Here is a 19822-nt window from a genome sequence, read left to right as displayed (position 1 = left end):
TCACTGTGATGGATGTTCCTTTTCTTTTGTTGTGTTGGTTTGTGATTGTGTGTGAAATTGTTTATTTTTATTGCTCTTATTGCTGGACTGTGGGTGAACTTTCATTTCACTGCACATCTTGTATGTGCATGTGACAAATAAACTTGACTTGTCATAGGGTCAAAAGGAATAGAATTAGGCCATTCAGCCCATCGAGTTTGTTCAGGCATTCAATCATGGCTGATCTATCTCTCCCTCCTCACCCCACCCGTCTGCCTTCTCCCCATAACCTCTGACACCTGTATCGTATCTGTCTCTGCCACCACCCCTGGCAGCATGTTTCACGCACCCACCAACCTGTGTGAAAAAAACTCACTGCACACATCTCCTTTAAACTTTGCCCCTCTGATATTGAAGCTATGCCCTCTGACATTTTCACTCTGGTGGGGATAAAGGTTCTGTCTACTCTATCTATGCCTCTTGCAATTTTATCAACCTGCAACAGGTCTCCCCTCAACCTCCAGTGTTCCAGAGATAACAATCCAAGTTTGTCCCACCCCTCCTTATAACTGCTCATCTTGACTTCAGGCCCAAGTTAGTCGGATCCTACTGTAGCAGCAGAACACAAGTCATCAAGGACCAGTCTCACCCCGGCCACTCCCTCTTCTCCCCTCTCCCATCAGGCAAGAGGTACAGAAATGTGAAAACGCACACCTCCAGATTCAGGGAGTTTTTTCCCAGTTGTTATCAGGCAACTGCCCGAGAGTCGACTGCCAAAACAGCTTCTGTATGGAGAACTGTCAGGGCAAGCGCTCAGTAGGAGGACAGAAGAAACGGTTTAAGGACTGCCTCAAAGTGTCCCTCAAAGACTTGGACATCAACCTCAGCACTTGGGAGTCTCTTGCTCTGGACCGTCCAACCTGGCTTAGCAACCTCACCACAGGAGCCCGTGCAGCAGAGAACAGACGCACTGCAGAGGCCCAGAGGAAACGCACCGCGCGCAAGGCCCGGGCTACCTCCACTCCCACTGCAGCACCCATCCACTTGTGTCCGACGTGTGGGCGTGCCTTCCGGGCCCGGATTGGCCTCACCAGTCACTTCCGGATCCACAGTCACCAATCCTCCAACTGAAAGTGAAGTCATGGTCATCTTCCAACCCGAAGGACGAACAACATCAGGCAACTGAACCATCCTACCACAACCAGAGAGCAGTGCTGATCAACTCTTTACCACAATGGAGACCCTGGGACGATATTTAACCATAATCTACATGATTACAATGTACAGTGTACAGATACAGGAGAAAGGGAATAATGTTTAGTTCAGGATAAAGTACAGTAAAGTCCGATTAAGGATGGTTCGAGGGTCCACAATGAGCAGATGGTAGCCCAGGACCACTCTCTAGTTGATGATAGGATGGTTCCGTTGCCTCATAACAGTTGGGAAGAATTTGGGAATGAGCTTCATAGAATCCCCAGTTATTGTGGAATGGAGGTAGACACAAAATGCTGGAGTAACTCAGCGGGTCAGGCAGCATCTCGGGAGAGAAGGAATGGGTAACGTTTCGGGTCAGGACCTGATGAAGGGTCAGTCTGAAGAAGGGTCTCGACCCGAAACGTCACCCATTCCTTCTCTCCCAAGATGCTGCCTGACCCGCTGAGTTACTCCAGCATTTTGTGTCTACCTTCGATTTAAACCAGCACCTGCAGTTTTTTTCCCTAAACATATTGTAGAACGGACTCTGGATTAAAAAAATATTTAGACTGGGTTTGAAAGTTTGTGAAGGTCAGGAATTTAGAAGTATTCTGAAAGCTTGATAGCCTTGAGATATCAAAGCTGGAAACTTTGCCATCAGTTAAAGATTTGCGCAGTGGAGATTATTGAGGTCTATGCACGCAAGATCTCCCTCTACCCCCAAGAATTATAGACTATTCTTGGAGGTTATTACAAGATAGATTAGGTAATTAAGGCCTGGGCACATCTGCCATGATAAAACTGAATGGTAGGGACAGCCGGGGGGGGGGGGGGCGTGGCCTTTGCCGGTGTGGGCAAGTTGCGCTGGTGTGGGCAAGTTGGGCCGAAGGGCCTGTTTCCATGCTGTATCACTCTATTCCTTCATTCCTGCTACTTTTCTGAATTATTTCCAATTATCTTTACTGTGAAAGTTGATGTACACAGAGGGTGGTGGGTTTATGGTACAAGCTGCCAGATGAAGCAATATACAATACCATTTAAAAGACATTGGCACATGGAAAGGAAAGGTTGAGGGACCGAACTTGGGCAAAAGGGACGAGCTCAGATGGGGCATCTTGGCCGGCATGGACAAGTTGGGCCGAAGGGCCTGTTTCCGTGCTGTTCGACTCTAGAGGTTGACAGACTGTCATGCCTCAACCAAGATAGAAAAATCAATGGACATGTTGGAAAATAACCAAATCAATTGAATTTATGGAAATCATTTATTTCAATAGACTTGGAGATCCATAGCAAACTTTAGTTAGATACAATTCTAATTAAATACATTCTCACGGATATCTCTGCAAATTTAACTGGCATAATCAAGATAACAAAAGCAATTCCCCACTTCTGAAAGACAACATAAAGGGAGGAAATTATAAAATTATTAACCCAGCTAAGTGATTATGAACGCATATTATTAGAAAACTTTAACCCAAAGCGTTATGAAAATAATCTGGTAAATTAGGATCACTGTATTTTGACTCATATTAATTGTGTTAAACCTAACTGGTAATCTTCCGTTAGTTTTGACCAGTGCTAAACTTGCATAGTTTATCAGTGAAACTCTCTCTTCACAACTGATGGCTAAATGATTGCATAAAGCAGGGTGTGGAAACACCAATAATTTGATGTAAATCAAGCAACGGTTATATTGCAGTAATCTCATACATTTAGAGTCATTTTTGGTTGACCGGATAAAGATCCTGACAGATATTTACCAGTGGACATCTCTCTAGGTGATTAACACTTGCAACCTGTGCCTTACTTTGGCACCTTTTGCCATATTTAAATAAAATATGATTAAAGTCAGGAGATTTCTGCAAAAGACATGATCCGTTTTAAAGTTTCATTTTATAAAAGCACTTTGGCGATGTTGCTAATTACACACTAGACTTTTGTTAGACTGCTCAGAGATTTATTAAGTCTTTATAGCAACATTTGAAAAATATATAAACCTGATCAGCCGTGGCAAATGTGAATATGGCCTTATTATAACTGCATGTACATTTTATTTACTGTGACCAACAGATTATAGAATCTTATTCTAACTACAGTATTTGATTAAAAAGCAGAATACCATTAATAAAAATATTGGCTGATAAATATGTTTCTCCAATGGCTGGATAATTATTTGCACTGCAAACCTAGAAGATTTTCATTTTAGTAATCCGGTGATTTACAGCACACTTATAATCGTTCCTGCTAAAATGTGTGCTCGAGGTACAGGTGCCGAACTCTACAATGCCATCGCAAGGAACTCCAGAGGCTGGATTACAACAACAAAAAAGACACAAAGTGCTGGAGTGACTGGGAGGGCCAGGCAGCATCTGTGGAGGACGTGGACAGGTGACCTTTTGGGTCGGGTCTGAAGACCTAAAACATAGCAGAGCCTCTGATAAGTGTAGAAGGGTCCTGGCACCGAAACGTCGCCTGTCCATGATCTCCACCGATGCTGCCTGGCTCGCCGAGTTAGTTTAGAGATACAGCACGGAAACAGGCCCTTCGGCCCACCGAGTCCGCACCGACCAGCGATCCCCGCACACTAACACTAACCCACACACACTAGGGACAATTTTTGACATTTATACCAAGCCAATTAACTTACAAAACTGTACGTCTTTGGAGCGTGGGAGGAAACTGACGAATCGGAGAAAACCCACGCAGGTCACGGGGAGAACGTACAAACTCGGTACAGACAGCGCCCGTAGTCGGGATGGAACCCGGGTCTCTGGTGCTGTAAATGCTGTAAGGCAGCAACTCTACCGCTGCGCCACCGTGCCCCCTGTGTTACTCCAACACTTTGTACCTTTTTCTGAACACTACAAGTTAATCTCACTGCTGTGTGAATGTGGCACTTCATATTACATATCTCCTCACGTTAATGCCAAGTGTTTGCTTGTCTGGTGTCTTCCCAACAGGTCCTGTGCCTGTGCAAATAATACATTAGAGTACTCCACCCGTGTAAAGGCATTGTTGGGAGGTTTGGCTTGGTTGTTTTTTAAAGAAACAGAAGGGTTTTGGCTGCTGGTGCTTTAAGCGTTGGAACAGCTCATGTTAGTCGGACCACTCCTCATCATCAAACTCCGACTCCTCCGAGTCGCTGTACTCCACAGCGATACGCCGTGACAAGATGGTGGCCACATCGTTCCCAACGTGGTCCCTCTTTTCCTCTTCCTCTCTCTGCTCTTCGACTTTGCGAAGCTGGAAACCTGTCGAAGAAGCATCGGGTTTGAAAATAGTCGTGTCGCCGCGTCCTAATTGTCGGACCAAAGCCGCGAAGAAACGCTGGGGTTTTGTGTCGCGTGTGTAAAAGGCAGTCGGCGGCAGGGAAGTGACGATCATGGGACAGCGCAAACTCAACGTGCAACCCAGCTGATCACTCATCCCCTTCCCACCCCAACCCACCCCCTCTCCAGGTACCTCCCCCAGCAACCACACGAGATGCAACACCTGTCCCTTTACCTCCGCCCTCAACTCCATCCACGATCCAAGACAGTCCTTGCAGGTGAGACTGTGTTTCACTTGCAACCCTCTAACCTCACCCAGAAACGTGACAACGCACACCTCCAGATTCAGGGACAGTTTCTTCCCGGCTGTTATCAGGCAACTGAACCGTCCTACCACAACCAGAGAGCAGTGCTGAACTACTATCTACCTCATTGGGGACCCTCGGACTATCTTTGATCGGACTTTGCTGGCTTTACCTTGCACTAAACGTTATTCCCTTTATCATGTGTCTGTCCACTGCAAATGGATCGAATGTAATCATGTTACTCACAAAAAGCTGGAGTAACTCAGCAGGACAAGCTGCATCTCTGGGGAGACGGTTCGGGTTATACTTTGAAGAGATTGTAATCATACTGTCTTTCCACTGACTGGAAAGCACGCAACAAAAGCTTTTCGCTGTACCTCGCTCGGTACACGTGACAATAAACTAAACTGAACTAAAATCTACTGCGTCTGGTGTTCTCGATGTGGCAAGACCAAGCGTAGACTTGGCGGCTGCTTCACTAAACACTTACCTCGCTCCACCAAGGCCTGCTGGATCTCCCAGTTGCTAACCACACTAACTCCCCTTCCCATTGGCATTGCCACACTGACCTCTCTGTCCTGGAGCTCTTCCATTGCCAGAGTGAGGCCACACGCCTACTGGAGAAACAGCACCTCATATTCTGCTTGGGTAGCTTACACCCCAGCGCCATGAACGGTGACTTCTCCAATATTAGGTAACTTCTACTAACACTCCTCTCCCCCACTAAGATTCCATGAACCAGTTCCACAGATCACACCGACGTACCCCCCTTATGATCACCATCCCGAGCCATCAGCCCATCCGGGAACCTCCCACATCAGCCTATCCGGGAAGCTCCCTGCCCAAGGTCATCTGCTGCCGGGCCTGACTTGTGCTGAGCTTTTCTTGCTTCCAGGGCCCACCTCCCTACCCCCAATCCCCCAACCCACCCCACCCCCCTCCCCAGCCGCACTCCCCACCCCCGTTCCCCCAACCCACCCCCACCCGCTACAATCAATCCGAAGAAGGATCCCAACCCAAAATTGCTTCAATCTCTGGCGTTTGTTCCAACCACCTGCGTATCTAACCCTCCCCTCGCTCACGCCCACCTATTACCTGCCGAACTTTGCCTTGCCCCTCCCCCTTTGAGCTTTCTTCTCCCCAATAGTAGCCTGAAGAAGGGTCTCGACCAGAAACGTCACCTATCCATGTTCTCCACAGATGCTGCCTGACCCGCTGAGTTATTCCAGCACTGTGTGTCTATCGTTGGTGTGAGCCAGCATCTGCGGTTGCTGTTTGTTACCCGCCACCCCACAGCCCCAGCAGCTCTCACCTTGTCGGATGGCGGTGAGTAAGTCGTTCCTTGGGTCGCTCTCTGGCACGGGGGCAGCCTTGGGCTTCTGCTCCACTGCCTGAGGTGGAGGGCGTGAGGCATTGCCAAATGAGGGCGGTGGTGGTAGTCCGGGGGGAGGGGGAGGGGGAGGAGGAGGAGGAGGAGGAGGGGGAGCACCGCCGCTGGTGGACGGTGGGGACATTTGGGGAGGGGCGGCGGGGAAGTGGTCGGTGGGGGGAGGAGGAGGGGGCGGCATGGACGGGGCGTCGTTGCCAGGGAAGTGTTGGTTGAACGGCAGAGGGGCCACGGAGGGAGGTGGGGGCGGGGGGGAAATGGGGGGCCCCACGATGCCCATGAAGGGGGGAGGTGGGGGCAGAGTTGGGGCAGGTGGGGGTGGGGAGAGTACACCTCCCATTGGTGGTCCAGGAGGAGGTGCTGGAGGAGGGATAGTCGGGCTGACAACACTGCTCCTCTTAAAGACTGAAGAATCCTGTTTATCCGTGGTGTATCTGCAGGAGAAAAGTAATAATAATTCACAACGTGCACACAGGTACAACATCAGGGGAGTCACCAGTTATGGTGGCGCAGTGGGTAGAGCTGCTGCACTCGCAGCGCCAGAGACCCGGGTTCCATCCTGACTACGGGTGCTGTCTGTACGGAGTTTGTACCTTCTCCCCGTGGATTTTATGGACAATAGGTGCAGGAGGAGGCCATTCGGCCCTTCGAGCCAGCACCACCATTCAATGTGATCATGGCTGATCATTCTCAATCAGTACCCCGTTCCTGCCTTCTCCCCATAACCCCCTGACTCCGCTATCCTTAAGAGCTCTATCCAGCTCTCTCTTGAATGCATTCAGAGAATTGGCCTCCACTGCCTTCTGAGGCAGAGAATTCCACAGATTCACAACTCTCTGACTGAAAAAGTTTTTCCTCATCTCAGTTCTAAATGGCCTACCCCTTATTCTTAAACTGTGGCCCCTTGTTCTGGACTCCCCCAACATTGGGAACATGTTTCCTGCCTCTAACGTGTCCAACCCCTTAATAATCTGATATGTTTCGAGAAGATTTTCTTCGGTTTCCTCCCACACTCCAAAGACGTGCAGGTTTGTAGGCTAATTGGCTTCAGTAAATTGTCCCTGGTGCGCAAGATAGAACTCGCGAGACCAGGTGAAAAATGGTCACCCTGGACTCGGTGACCCTGCTTCCACACTGTATCCCCACATAGACTAGGATGGTAGAAGGTGCATCATCTACCTGGTGACACTCTACCCCCGGTGAACCTGCTTCCACACTGTATCCCCACATAGACTAGGATGGTAGAAGGTGCATCATCTACCTGGTGACACTCTACCCCCAGTGAACCTGCTTCCACACTGTATCCCCACATAGACTAGGATGGTAGAAGGTGCATCATCTACCTGGTGACACTCTACCCTCACGTCCACTTGTTTATTGGCCTTACCCAAAGTCGGGTGGTGGGGGAGGCAAGTCAACCCCTGGAGATGCTGGGGGAGGAGTGTTGACCGAGTCACGAAAGGCTCCGTGAGTCCTGTAGGCAAGCTCATCGTTGCTAGTGGGGCTTATACTCCCATTGGAACCGATATCATTGGCATTCATGCTGTGAGTGGTTCAAACAGAAAACTTTTAGATTCACATACGTCTAAACATCACAACATTACATTCGCAACTTCCTCTGGCTGAGCATACATGAATGCAGATGATTACTTTACATAATACCATACCTGCTTCTCAAAATTAATCATTGCAATTGAAGGAAAGCATTTATGACTTTGATGCACCTCAAAAAAGAAAATCTTCCATTGTATTACATCCTTAACAACATAACTTAATTGTTATTATATAATTCATTGTATGTTCCTTCAAACTGCAATGCATTATTGACTAGGATGGCATCAGTAGTTTGGTTTAATGTCCCTTAGAGAGTGGGGAGGGGGGCGGGCGGGTATTGGTAAAGGAAGCTTGTAATCAATATTGGAAATACAGTGAGAGTCAGTACTCAATGTCTGCTTCCCCTCTCCATCAACTTCAGGTAGTCCCTGCTTCCCCTCTCTATCCCCTCCCCCGTCCCCTTCCCAGTTCTCCCACTAGTCTTCCTCTTTCCGTCTACATCCTATCTTTGTCCTGCCCCCTCTCCTGACATCAGTCTGAAGAAGGGTCTCCATCTGAAATGTTACCCATTCCTTCTCTCCGGAGATGCTGCCTGACCCGCTGAGCTATGCCTGACCCACTGAGCATTTTGTGTCTACTGGCTAATACTCAATGGCTAGTATTCAACTGTGCAACATGAAGAATGTTGAAATAAATATATTCATATATATATATATATATATATATATGGGGCTACATCGTGGAGGTTTCACATTGCACTTGCTTAGCTTGATAGTTTCAAATTATACATGTTTAAAAGAGGAGTTGACATTGAATAAATAACCAGAAATGGGGAGCAGGAAAACGGGAAATGGAGAGGACGAGGGGGGAAAAACACAGACCACAACCAACTGGAAGCTATTAGAAAATCGCCTATGATTTAGATACGTCTCAAAATAAAACCAAGCCGTTCATTTAGTGTTCCTCTGATCTGCTGGGCATTCTTGGCTAAGGTGACATCAGGAGTTTGGCTGTGGCCCCCTGAGGGATGGGGGCCAATTGGTCACTGATGTTGCCGCTTCATGGGGTCACACTGTGAGCTGGTACTGTGGAGTTACACAACCCTCCACAAAACCCTCTAAGCTGCATGGAGTTGAGGGCAAGATGGCTTTCTCTTTATGCGTTGTGCATCCTATTTATTCCAGTCTCCTCTCACGCTGTCCGGTTCCATCTTTTTCTGTCAAACTGTGCTCTGCCTACTGCAGAGGTCGGTACAACCCCAGAGGTAATGGGGGGGGGGTCGGGAATTGAGATCACATCAGATCGGACGCAATTTAATAAAATGGCGCAGTGGTTTCGATAGGCCCCTGCTCCGTTTCCAGAAATTAAATGCATCAACTCCATCACCAATCCGTAAAATCATCTTGCAACGATAATTAAATGAATACCTCGATTATCTGTGCGCTCATGAAGCTTTACGTTTTAGAAAGAAAGAGAACTGTTACTTTTTTTTGGTTTTACAAAGTCATGCCTACAGACGGCGTCGCACAGCGGTAGAGTTGCCGCCTCACAGCGCCAGAGACTCAGGTTCAATCCTGACTACGGGCGCTGTCTGTACGGAGTTTGTACCTTCTCCCCGTGACCGGTGTGGGTTTTCTCCGGGTGCTCCTGTTTCTTCCCACACTCCAAATGCATACAGGTTTGTAGGTTAATTGGCTTGGTATAAATGTAAATTGTCCCTAGTTTGTGTAGGATAGTGTTAATGTGCGGGGATCGTTGGTCGGCGCGGACTCGGTGGGCGAAGGGCCTGTTTCCACGCTGTAAACTAAATTACAGTATAATTGACTTCAGTTTGTATGGTTTCACCTGTGCTTTCGTCTCATCTGTGGGAACTCCCTGCAGCAATTCCAAACGCTTATCATTGCAGATAGTGTCAAAGTGCAATTTAAGCTTTCAAAGACTGCAACACTTACCCAGAATCTTCGGCAGTCAATTTTGGTTCCACAAACTCCTTGCCCATTTTCAACCTCTCCCATTCGTCTTTCCTCGTTCTAATTTTTCTTGGATTCAAGTTGCCTCTATTTGATACGTCCCTTTTTTCTTTCTGGAAGTCAAAACAGCATCGAACAGAGTTTAGTTGTAATGCTTTAAATAAACCAAAAGCAAACAACTGCACGGTACAATGCACCAGATATTTATTTGCAAGTGTTGTCACGCGTGTTACTCCAGCATTTTGTGTCTATCTTTGGTCAATTAGTAGATCTGTCTGAAGAAGGGTCCCAAGCTAGAAATGTAATCTCTGTGTTCTCCAGAGTTGCTGCCTGACCTGCTGAGTTACTCCAGCACTTTGTGTCTTTCTTTAGTAAACAAGCATCTGCAGTTCCCCCTTGATAGGGCTAACTGGTTGTGGTCAGTAGAGTGCAAAGTAGAGGATCACAATATAACCCTTTGCAGTGTGGGTGTCGTAGAGGATCGTAACCTCGCCTTGGCGGCGGCAGGGGTGAAGCCTCACGATGACGGGGCCTTGGCGATGGTGAAGCCTCGCGATGACGGGGCCTTGGCGGTGGTGAAGCCTCGCGGGTCGACCCGTGCTCGACGGTCAATGAGAGCGTGGTGGACCGCTGTGAGGGGGAGGATAATGGAGGACCCGGCGTGAGGGGGGGGGGGCGCCGTGAGGGAGGTGGGGGGGAGAACAATGGACAGTGGGGGAACGGGGGACAATGGGGACCCAGTGTGGGGTAACTGCTGGGGGGGGGGGGGGGTGGGACAAAATGGGGAGCCGGCGTGCTTTGTAACTTTGTCAGCACTGTAGATAGCTGCTATCTGTATACATTGTGTATGCAAGCAAAGCATCTCACCGTGCCTGGTCACATGTGGCAATAGAGTATTCCTATTCCTAACCTTATTGTGTGTTCTGGTTAAGATTGAAATCAGCTCCTCTACAAATACACTGGGTGTCACTGTACACTAATAAAAAACAACCATTGGACAATCACGGTTTAGCAAATCATGCAGTCAAGATGTTGAGATTGAGTTTTCAATAAAAAACAAAATAAAGATGAAGGATGCTTTGTGGCATGTTGGTGAAGTGTACACCGTTGGTGAAGTGTACACTGTCCATTTTAATAGTGCACAAGTCATCAGACTCAGGACCCTTCCTCAGACTCAGTCTCTGAAATGTGTAGGAAGGAACTGCAGACGCTGGTTTACACCGAAGATTGACACAAAGTGCTGGAGTAACTCAGCGGGACAGGCAGCATCTCTGGAGAAAAAGGTTAGGTGATGTTTTGGGTTGGAACCCTTCTGAGACCAAGGAAGGGTCCCGACCCAAAACGTCGTCTGACCATGTCCCTCCACAGATGCTGCCCGACCCACTATATTTCTCCAGCAGTTTGTTTTTTACTCAAGATTCCAGCTTCTGCAGATGCTTCTGCCAGCATTCTAATTTCTTTTAGTCTTGAACAGATTAACAATGAACTAGCAATGTGAATGGGCACTTCACAGCTCTAAAGATTCTGGATATTCAGTACGTTCTATTTCACACATTGACTGTTGAGACTGGAATTTGAAACAGTACCCTGTGCTTCCTCTTTTCTTTCATTATGTCCTTTGTGTCTTGCAACATTTGTTCTTTCCAGAGGTCAAAGAAGTAGGATGGATCCGTGTAAAACTTAAGGCTGTCTTTCCCATCCTCCCTGCAAGAAAAGAAAGTTACCATGACCAAAACCCGAAAGGCTACATGGATGTTAATGGAACAGGCTGACCCTGAGGATGACTCTGCAAACAAGGCAATATTAAATCAGCTTTTACACTCTCTCAGATAGAGAGAACAATTCCATAAATGGTCAAGTTTCTTGGTAGAAGTTGGTTTTGGAGACAAAAGCATCAGTCCCCGAGCTGCACAACATAACACAGCAACAATATCAAGATGTACTACATTATTAGAGCTGCTGTTTTAGAATAGTTCTTTGATTAAAGCCCCGTCTGCCTAAAGAAACACTGTCGCATCAAAGACTAATGAAGATCTCTCCCCTCGTTCCAGCCAAGACTTTAATGAAAGAAGCGTTTAACTGGTCTTTCATCCCATTTGGCTTTTTGCTCAACTTGTGCACAAATTGGCTGAAACTTTTGTCCATCTGGTAACTTAAGAGCATGAAGACAGGTACATGTATAGGAAAGGTTGAGGGATACAGGCCAAATGCAGGAAAAAGAGAGCTCAGGGAGGCAACTTAGTCAGCATGGCCAAGTTGGGCTGAAGGGCCTGTTTCCGTATTGTATAACGCTAAGATTCTAACTGACTCACTGGATAGGATGCAATTTAGGGAATCGTAAGGACATGATATATTCTTCCATACAAGTGGCCCAGCGGTAGAGTTGCTGCGGGTGCTGTCTGTACGGAGTTTGCACGTTCTCCCCGTGACCTGTGTGGGTTTTCTCCGAGATCTTCGGTTTCCTCCCACATTCCAAAGACGTGCAGGTTTGCACGTTAATTGGCTTCGGTAAAGTTATAAAATTGTCCCTAGAGTGCAGGATAGTGCCAGTGTATGGGGATTGCTGGTCGGCATGAACTCGGTGTGCCGAATGGCCTGTTTCTGCACTGTATCTCTAACGTCTAAACTAAAGACTACTTCAATGTTGAGGGACAAAGAAGTGGATGATAAGGCAAGAGGAATCTAAAGTGGGATTAGCAGTTGAAAGGAAAGAACATTTGATTGTGGATGATCAGACATGATCACATTGAATGGCGGTGCTGGCTGAAGGGCCAAATGGCCTCCTCCTGCGCCTATTTTCTTTGTTTCTAACAGAGTTTAAGGAAATGGAAAGGACACATTGACACAGGCCTGTCTGAATTGCCATGCATTCCTAACCATAGAAATACAAGCTGCTGCCAGAACAGAAAAATAAGACTTTAAATAACAATACTGATGATTCAACCTCAGCTTGTCAGATTATGGCATATCATTGTTACAAAGCTGCAGAGAAACCATCACTAATCTCTAAACAATATGTGCAATAGTCTACAATATCCAGCAGTACAGTAACAACAAGTCAAAGGAAAATACCAGTCAATACTTGCTAAAACTGATCAAAACATTGTCGTCTTATCTCTGGTTGATCAATATAATGAAATTGCCTGTAAATAACCAGTGTGAATTAAACTGGTATAAAGTGAGGGGAAACGTTTTAGGTGAGAGGGGAAAGATTTAATAGGAACCTGAGGGACAACTTTTCCATATAGAGAGGGTGGTTGGTATATGGGCCGAGCTGCCAGAGGAGTTGAGACAGGTATTATAACAACATTTAAAAGACATTTGGACAAGTATAAGAATCGGACAGGTTTAGAGGGATATGGCCCAAGCGCAGGCAGGTGGGACTAGTGAAGATGGGGCAATGTTGGGCCGAAAGACCCTGTTTCCTAAATGTCTCACTATAATACAAAAACTACGTGATCTAATGTATGAACTTTTATTATGTTTGACACATCTTAAAATAAGGTAGCTCATGGCCACTAAAGAGAACTACAGTATGTAGCCTGATGTTTGGTTACAGTGCTTTAAAGATGTTTATAACAGAGTGTCGAAGAAAAGGTGTGAAGTTGTGGTTGGACATTGACACCAGGTAAGGGAACTTACCGATGTATAAGAGTCCACATCTTGAACAACACATACAGTAGATGAGATTGGAGGAGGTCAAGTCAAGTCAAGTCAATTTTATTTGTATAGCACATTTAAAAACAACCCACGTTGACCAAAGTGCTGCACATCTGATTAGGAAAAAAAAAAGAAACATATAGTGGCAGGCAGCCAAACACAACGGCGCGGCCATCTTGAACAAAATGTTTAACTAAAGCAGAATGGTGTCCCTTGACACTGAATAAAAGGCAGCAGGGATTCGAAAGTATGGGAAATGGGCTCCAATCAAGATCCAATGCACAACCAGGCACCTTGTATTTTACGTGCGGGTTACGTGCGGGTTACGTGCTTGAAAAGCAGGGCTTAATTCGAAAAGCACGCAATTTAAAGATCCACACGACTAAGCTGCCAGGTATAGGTCTATGCACGTTAGTCCAAAAATACAAATGTGTAAATCAAGTTTTGGTATCAAAAAAACAAGCACGATATTTAATGAATTAAACACACACAAAACACAAGGTACTCCTGAAACAACTGTATACTTGGACTGGCCATCTGAGATTGGGTCGTATGTTTTTTAAGCTCAAAAGTCACTGCAAGACTAATGGAAGCAAGTAAATTGATGCAACTCTGAACTTTGATTTAATTACCGTTTCGGGAACATCGTGATCCATTACACCAGGGAATAAAACAGTTGTAAACAAAGTGCTTTTGTCAGAAAGCACAAACAGAACAGCTGACAAAAAGGTGAAAGTCTGTGAGTGGGTGGTAAACACACACATTACCATTGTGGAGGATGCAGTCGACAGCCAGGAATCAATTATTCCTGGAACCAAGAAACTCAATTTTCTGAATAATGTATTGATGGCATCATGCAGGCAATTTAATAGTTTGGATATATATATTCTCATGATATTCCAGCTTTACAATTCAATTCAATGATACTTTATTGTCACATGTACCCTAGAACAGGGAACACTTTGTTTTAGAAACATAGAAAATAGGTGCAGGAGTAGGCCATTCGGCCCTTCGAGCCTGTACGCACCGCCATTCAATATGATCATGGCTGATCATCTAGCTCAGTAACCTGTACCTGCCTTCTCTCCATACCCCCTGATCCCTTTAGCCACAAGGGCCACATCTAACTCCCTCTTAAATATAGCCAATGAACTGGCCTCAACTACCTTCTGTGGCAGAGAATTCCACAGACTCACCACTCTCTGTGTGAAGAAATGTTTTCTCATCTCGGTCCTAAAAGACTCTCCCCTTATCCTTAAACTGTGACCCCTTGTTCTGGACTTCCCCAACATCGGGAACAATCTTCCCGCATCTAGCCTTTCCAACCCCTATTTTATAACAAAATAAACTCACCTGGGGAGTGCACAAGCATCGCCATGTTTTGGCACTGACAAAGTTACACAAAAGTTCACCAGACTTTACCATCAAACTGATATGTATCAAATCAGTACTGGGCATTACACCTCTGGGCACAAGCCTGCAGTAAATATTTCCCTCTCTCTGCCCAAAATAATCAGGCTATCAGCTGCAATAATTAAAGATTGAAATTATTGTACAGAAACAAAATTACATCCTTCTACGGTTACAAGTGATAGTTTGACATGTCATAGTTCGACATGCGATGGTGCTAACGGGAGTGAGCCGTTACGAGCCACCGGTCGCTTCTGGCCACGTGATCGCGCGTGTTACAATGCATTTCGACTTACAATACTTTCGGTTTCCGATGGGTTTCTCGGAACGGAACCCCATCGGAAGCTGAGGATCACCTGTACTTCCAGAAACCATTATAGTTAGCGACATTTCAATAATTCAATCTTATTTATTTAGCTTCTCGTACCTGTACGGGGTTAGAATTGCAAGAGGCGGCGGCTTATCACAAGTATTATACGTGTCACCAATGGGAATTGGCAGCGATGGTCGGCAGAACAATTGCTGGTCCTGATTTGTGGAGCTCTTGAAGGCTTTCCTCAGGTTAATAGTTTGCAGTGAAACTGAAAACAGAGCAAGGTTAAAAAGTCAACTGTATCAGTTAACTTTCAGAAGCATCATCCATTAAAATTCTGTATGGTTCCGCTCTATGACAAACATTAGACAATAGGTGCAGGAGTAGGCCATTCAGCCCTTCCAGCCAGCACTGCCATTCAATATGGTCATGGCCGACCATCCAAAATCAGTACCCCGTTCCTGCTTTCTCCCCATATCCCTTGACTCTGTTAGCAAGGGATTATCTTCCAAAAGCAGTTTAGAGATAGAGCATGGAAACACAAGCAAGTCCACGCCAAGCAGTGTGCCAGCAAGTCGCCTGCACACTAGCTCTACCCTACACTCTGGGGACAATTTACAGAAACCAATTCACCCATAAACCTGTGTAGGAGATAAAATGCAGATGCTGGTTTAAATCAAAGGTAGACACAAAATGCTGGAATAACTCAGCGGGACAGGCAGCATCTCGGGAGAGAAGGAACGGGTGACGTTTCGGGTCAAGACCCTTCTTCAGACTGATGTTGGGGGGGGGGGGGGGGGGTGACAAAGATAGGTGTAGTCAGAGACGTAGACACAAAATTCTGGAGTAACTCGGGAGAGAGTAGACTATGTCTACCACCCATAAACCTGCACGCCTTTGGAACGTGGGAGGAAACCGGAGCACCCGGAGAAAACCCATGCGGCATCAGGGAGAATGTATAAACTTCGTAAAGACAGCACCCGCAGTCAGGATAGAATCTGGGTCTCTGACGCTGTAAGGCAGCAGCTCCACCACTGTGCCGCCCAAATAATCAAATAACCCTTCTACATGCACATGCTAAGCCAGTATTCTGCTAAAATCCTGCTCTTTTTCTCACTCAATAACCACACACTTACTTTTCCCAATTGAAGCATTTTATGCGAGGTGGTGAAATTCTGATCGCTATCTCATGTGTTTGAGGAAGTCCTTACAGTCTACATTGAAGTAAAATGATAAAGACTGGAGAAGTATTAAAGCTTGTTCCTGAACTCCATGTCATACACAGCTGCAACACACAAGTTTTCTCTCTCTGTTGCCTGGTGTCAGCTTAAATTGATTGAGACTTCAGTAGCACTGCGGGCTCTTTCATGACTCAGCTTCACTAAATTGGTAGATGTTCAAAGTTGGTCTAAACATAGAAAACAGCTGCAGGAAGAGGCCATTTGGCCCTTCGAGCCAGCACCACCATTCATTGTGATCATGGCTGATCATCCACAATCAGTAACCCGTGCTTGCCTTCTCCCCATATCCCTTGATTCCATTAGCCCCTAGAGCTCTGCCTAAACTCTCTTTTAAATTCATCCAGTGAATTAGCCTCCACTACCCTCTGTGGCAGAGAATTCCACAAATTCACAACTCTCTGGGTGAAAAAGTTTCTTCTCACCTCAGTTTCAAATGGCCTCCCCTTTATTCTTAGACTGTGGGCCCTGGTTCTGGACTGCCCCAACATTGGGAACATTTTTCCTGCATCTAGCTTGTCCAGTCCTTTTATAATTTTATATGTCTCTATAAGGTCCCCTCTCATCCTTCTAAACTCCAGTGAATACAAGCCTAGTCTTTCCAATCTTTCCTCATATGACAGTCCCGCCATCCCGGGGATTAAGCTTGTGAACCTGTTTTACCTGCACAAAGTGCTGCAGTTTGGAAGATGAGGAGTTTTTTTACAACTTGAGCTTCTAAAAAAAATACCCCCCCCCCCCCCCCCATTGAATCCCTGCTCATAGATTCCTAGTCACTCACTTCAAACAAATACAGGCGGTAGATACAAAATGCTGGAGTAACTCAGCGGGTCAGGCAGCATTTCTGGAGAGAAGGAATGGGTGACGTTTCTGGTCGAGACCCTTCTTCAGACTGATGTCAGGGGAGGGGGGTGTCAAGGGAGGGGGCGGGACTTGTTAAACACTGACACACTTTATGAAGCAAAAGTATATTTTGCTACATTAAGGATACAAACATAGGCAATGTTGACCAGACTTGTACCTGTTCCTTCGGGTAAACCTCATTACTACATTTGGGCGGCTCAGTGGTGCAGGGGTAGAGTTGCTGCCCCACAGCGCCAGGTTCGATCCTGACTACGGGTGCTGCCTGTACGGAGTTTGCACGTTCTCCCCGTGACCGCGTGGGTTTTCCCTGGGTGCTCCGTTTCCTCCCACACGCCAAAGACGTACAGGTTCATAGGTTAATTAGCTTCTGTAAATTGTCTCTAGTGTGTAGGATAATGCTAGTATACGGAGTGATCACTGGTTGGTGTGTACTCGGTGGGCCGAAGGGCCTGTTTCTGCAGTATATCTCTAAAGTAAAGTCTACATTCTTTATATGCAGAAGACCAAACACATATTGAGACAGAATAATACCGCATAAAAAACAGGCCCGTTGACCCAACTCGTCCGTGCAGTCTCGATGCCCCATCTAAGCCAGTCCCACCTGCATGGTCCATATCCCTCCAAAACCTTTCCTATCCATGTACCTGTCTAAATGTCTTTTAAATGTTGTTATAGTACGTGCCTCAACTACCTCCTCTGGCAGATCGTTCCACGTGTCCCACCACCCACTGCTGAATTGTGCCATCCTGACAAAAGGTGAAATCCCGGTCAAACCAATTTTCAGCCCCAGCTCTGTGCCGCCTACAACCCAACACCATTCCAATGAAAGTAGACACAAAATGCTGGTGTAACTCAGGCAGCATCTGTGGAGAACATGGATAGGTGACGTTTCACAAAGTGCTGGAGTAACTCAGCGGGTCAGGCAGCATCTCTGGAGAAAAATGGATAGGTGACGTTTCACAAAGTGCTGGAGTAACTCAGCGGGTCAGGCAGCATCTCTGGAGAACATGGATAGGTGACGTTTCACAAGAGTGCTGGAGTAACTCAGCGGGTCAGGCAGCATCTCTGGAGAGAAGGAATGCGTGACGTTTCAGGTCGAGACCCTTCTTTTTCACGCATTCCTTCTCTCCCGAGATGCTGCCTGACCCGCTGAGTTACTCCAGCATTTTATGTCTACCTTTGATTTAAACCAGCATCTGCAGTTTTTCTCCGAACTATTTCAATGAAACCTAGCAGCAAATCCAAGGAACGGGGCAGCATTGCTCCATCAGCTATGTTGCAACCAACCAGACACCATTTTGTTATTTATTCAATCTAATTTTAACTGTTCTTAACCCGAGAATGGTCATTTGGTACCTGTGGACTTTGCTCATCAGCAACCATTAACTAACCTTCCTCCAGCAAGCATTAAAATGCACCAATTGTAACAAATACTAGTTGGGAACAGTAAAGGCTAGTTTACAGGTCCCATAGACCTTGTGCATGGATGGGATTACAAAAATACTCCTGGCTAAGATGAGGACTTCTTCTTTCGTGACCATCATCTATGTTTCAAATGTTGGGCCAGGCTCTTGGACAGTGGGCAGCTTTCTCATTTACCCCCGCTGGATCTTCCAAGCAGCATTGCTCACCAAGAAGTGGGCATCTTGGTAGGTGTGGCATGGGTTGTGCAGATGTTCCACATTCACATTCTGCGTCTGCCAGCATCTGCAGAGCCCCATTTGTTCATATTGGTCTTGCATCGGCCCATCCCTGTACGAAGCCCAGTGAGGGACTGCCAGGTCTTCCAGTCACACCTGTGGCCAGGTGGTGCTGTTCCTTGGTTGGGATTGGCAGGGATCGAGGACTAATTGTTTTGTGTAAATATTTGACGAGAACACATTGTGTGGTTTTTTCTTAATTAAGTAAGCATGGCCAATATGAATATGTGCTTATAAGTAAAACAGGGAGAGATTCTGCACTATACGATTAGTGCATGATAGGTTATTGGTTTGGGGTGCAGAAGGGAAGAATTTCCATCTTGACACAGATATTATAGATCTTTGGAGAATAATTCTTCAGCATGTGTAATCTGCACCATATACGGACTTAAAATTACAGAAAAGTCAGGTTTTTGAACGTTTCTTGCATGCCAAACAGCTAAATTACTTCTTAACAAAACAGCAAATGCTGTCAAGTGCTCAGTTACAATGGCTACATAAATAGTTATCAAATTTTAAATAGGGGAGGGGGGAATTAAAAATAAAGGGAGGTTTGAGCATTTCCTGGTTCACCGCAAGACAAGAGTTTGAGCATTTTAAGGCATAGCTAACCTTACAAAAGATCCTTTTGTATAAGAACTGTTGTTAAACAAGGACAAGTTTGAGAAAGGCTAGGCGATGTTAATGTCATCATTGTTGGGGAGAAACAATCCTTACCATCTTCTACTTTGGGATCCAGCTGCGTTACTTTAATTTGCAACCGGTCGATCCGTTCTCCGAGACTGTTTACTCTGCTAGCAAAGCTGACCGCTTCCCGAAACAGCTCGCCAAAAATGTCTTCGGCATATTTACCTGTAAGTATTAAAGATGACAGATTAGTAGTCAAGATTTGTCAAACCCTCATCCACGCCTTCATCACCTCCCGTCTGGACTACTGCAACAGCCTCCTCTATGGTTCACCCTCAAAAATCATGAACAA

General features: G+C 46.2%; 1 protein-coding gene across 1 annotated transcript in view; it reads right to left on the bottom strand.

Annotated features, from left to right (window-relative positions):
• Positions 1 to 2454: 2454 nt before the first annotated feature.
• Positions 2455 to 19822, bottom strand: part of wasf2 (WASP family member 2) — a 35528-nt gene continuing 18160 nt past the window's right edge. The window contains exons 3-9 of the mRNA XM_078423183.1: positions 19561 to 19695; positions 15156 to 15309; positions 11245 to 11362; positions 9641 to 9771; positions 7522 to 7677; positions 6060 to 6568; positions 2455 to 4424 (exon numbers count right to left, since the gene is read on the bottom strand). Of these exons, the coding sequence (XP_078279309.1) occupies positions 4270 to 4424; positions 6060 to 6568; positions 7522 to 7677; positions 9641 to 9771; positions 11245 to 11362; positions 15156 to 15309; positions 19561 to 19695 (1358 nt within the window). The 3' untranslated portion in view covers positions 2455 to 4269. The remainder of the gene's footprint in view (positions 4425 to 6059; positions 6569 to 7521; positions 7678 to 9640; positions 9772 to 11244; positions 11363 to 15155; positions 15310 to 19560; positions 19696 to 19822) is intronic.

Source organism: Rhinoraja longicauda, chromosome 27, assembly GCF_053455715.1.
Source record: "Rhinoraja longicauda isolate Sanriku21f chromosome 27, sRhiLon1.1, whole genome shotgun sequence".
Lineage (NCBI taxonomy): Eukaryota > Metazoa > Chordata > Chondrichthyes > Rajiformes > Arhynchobatidae > Rhinoraja > Rhinoraja longicauda.
Note: the sequence above shows the minus strand (reverse complement) of the source record. Positions and strands in the feature narration are given on the sequence as shown.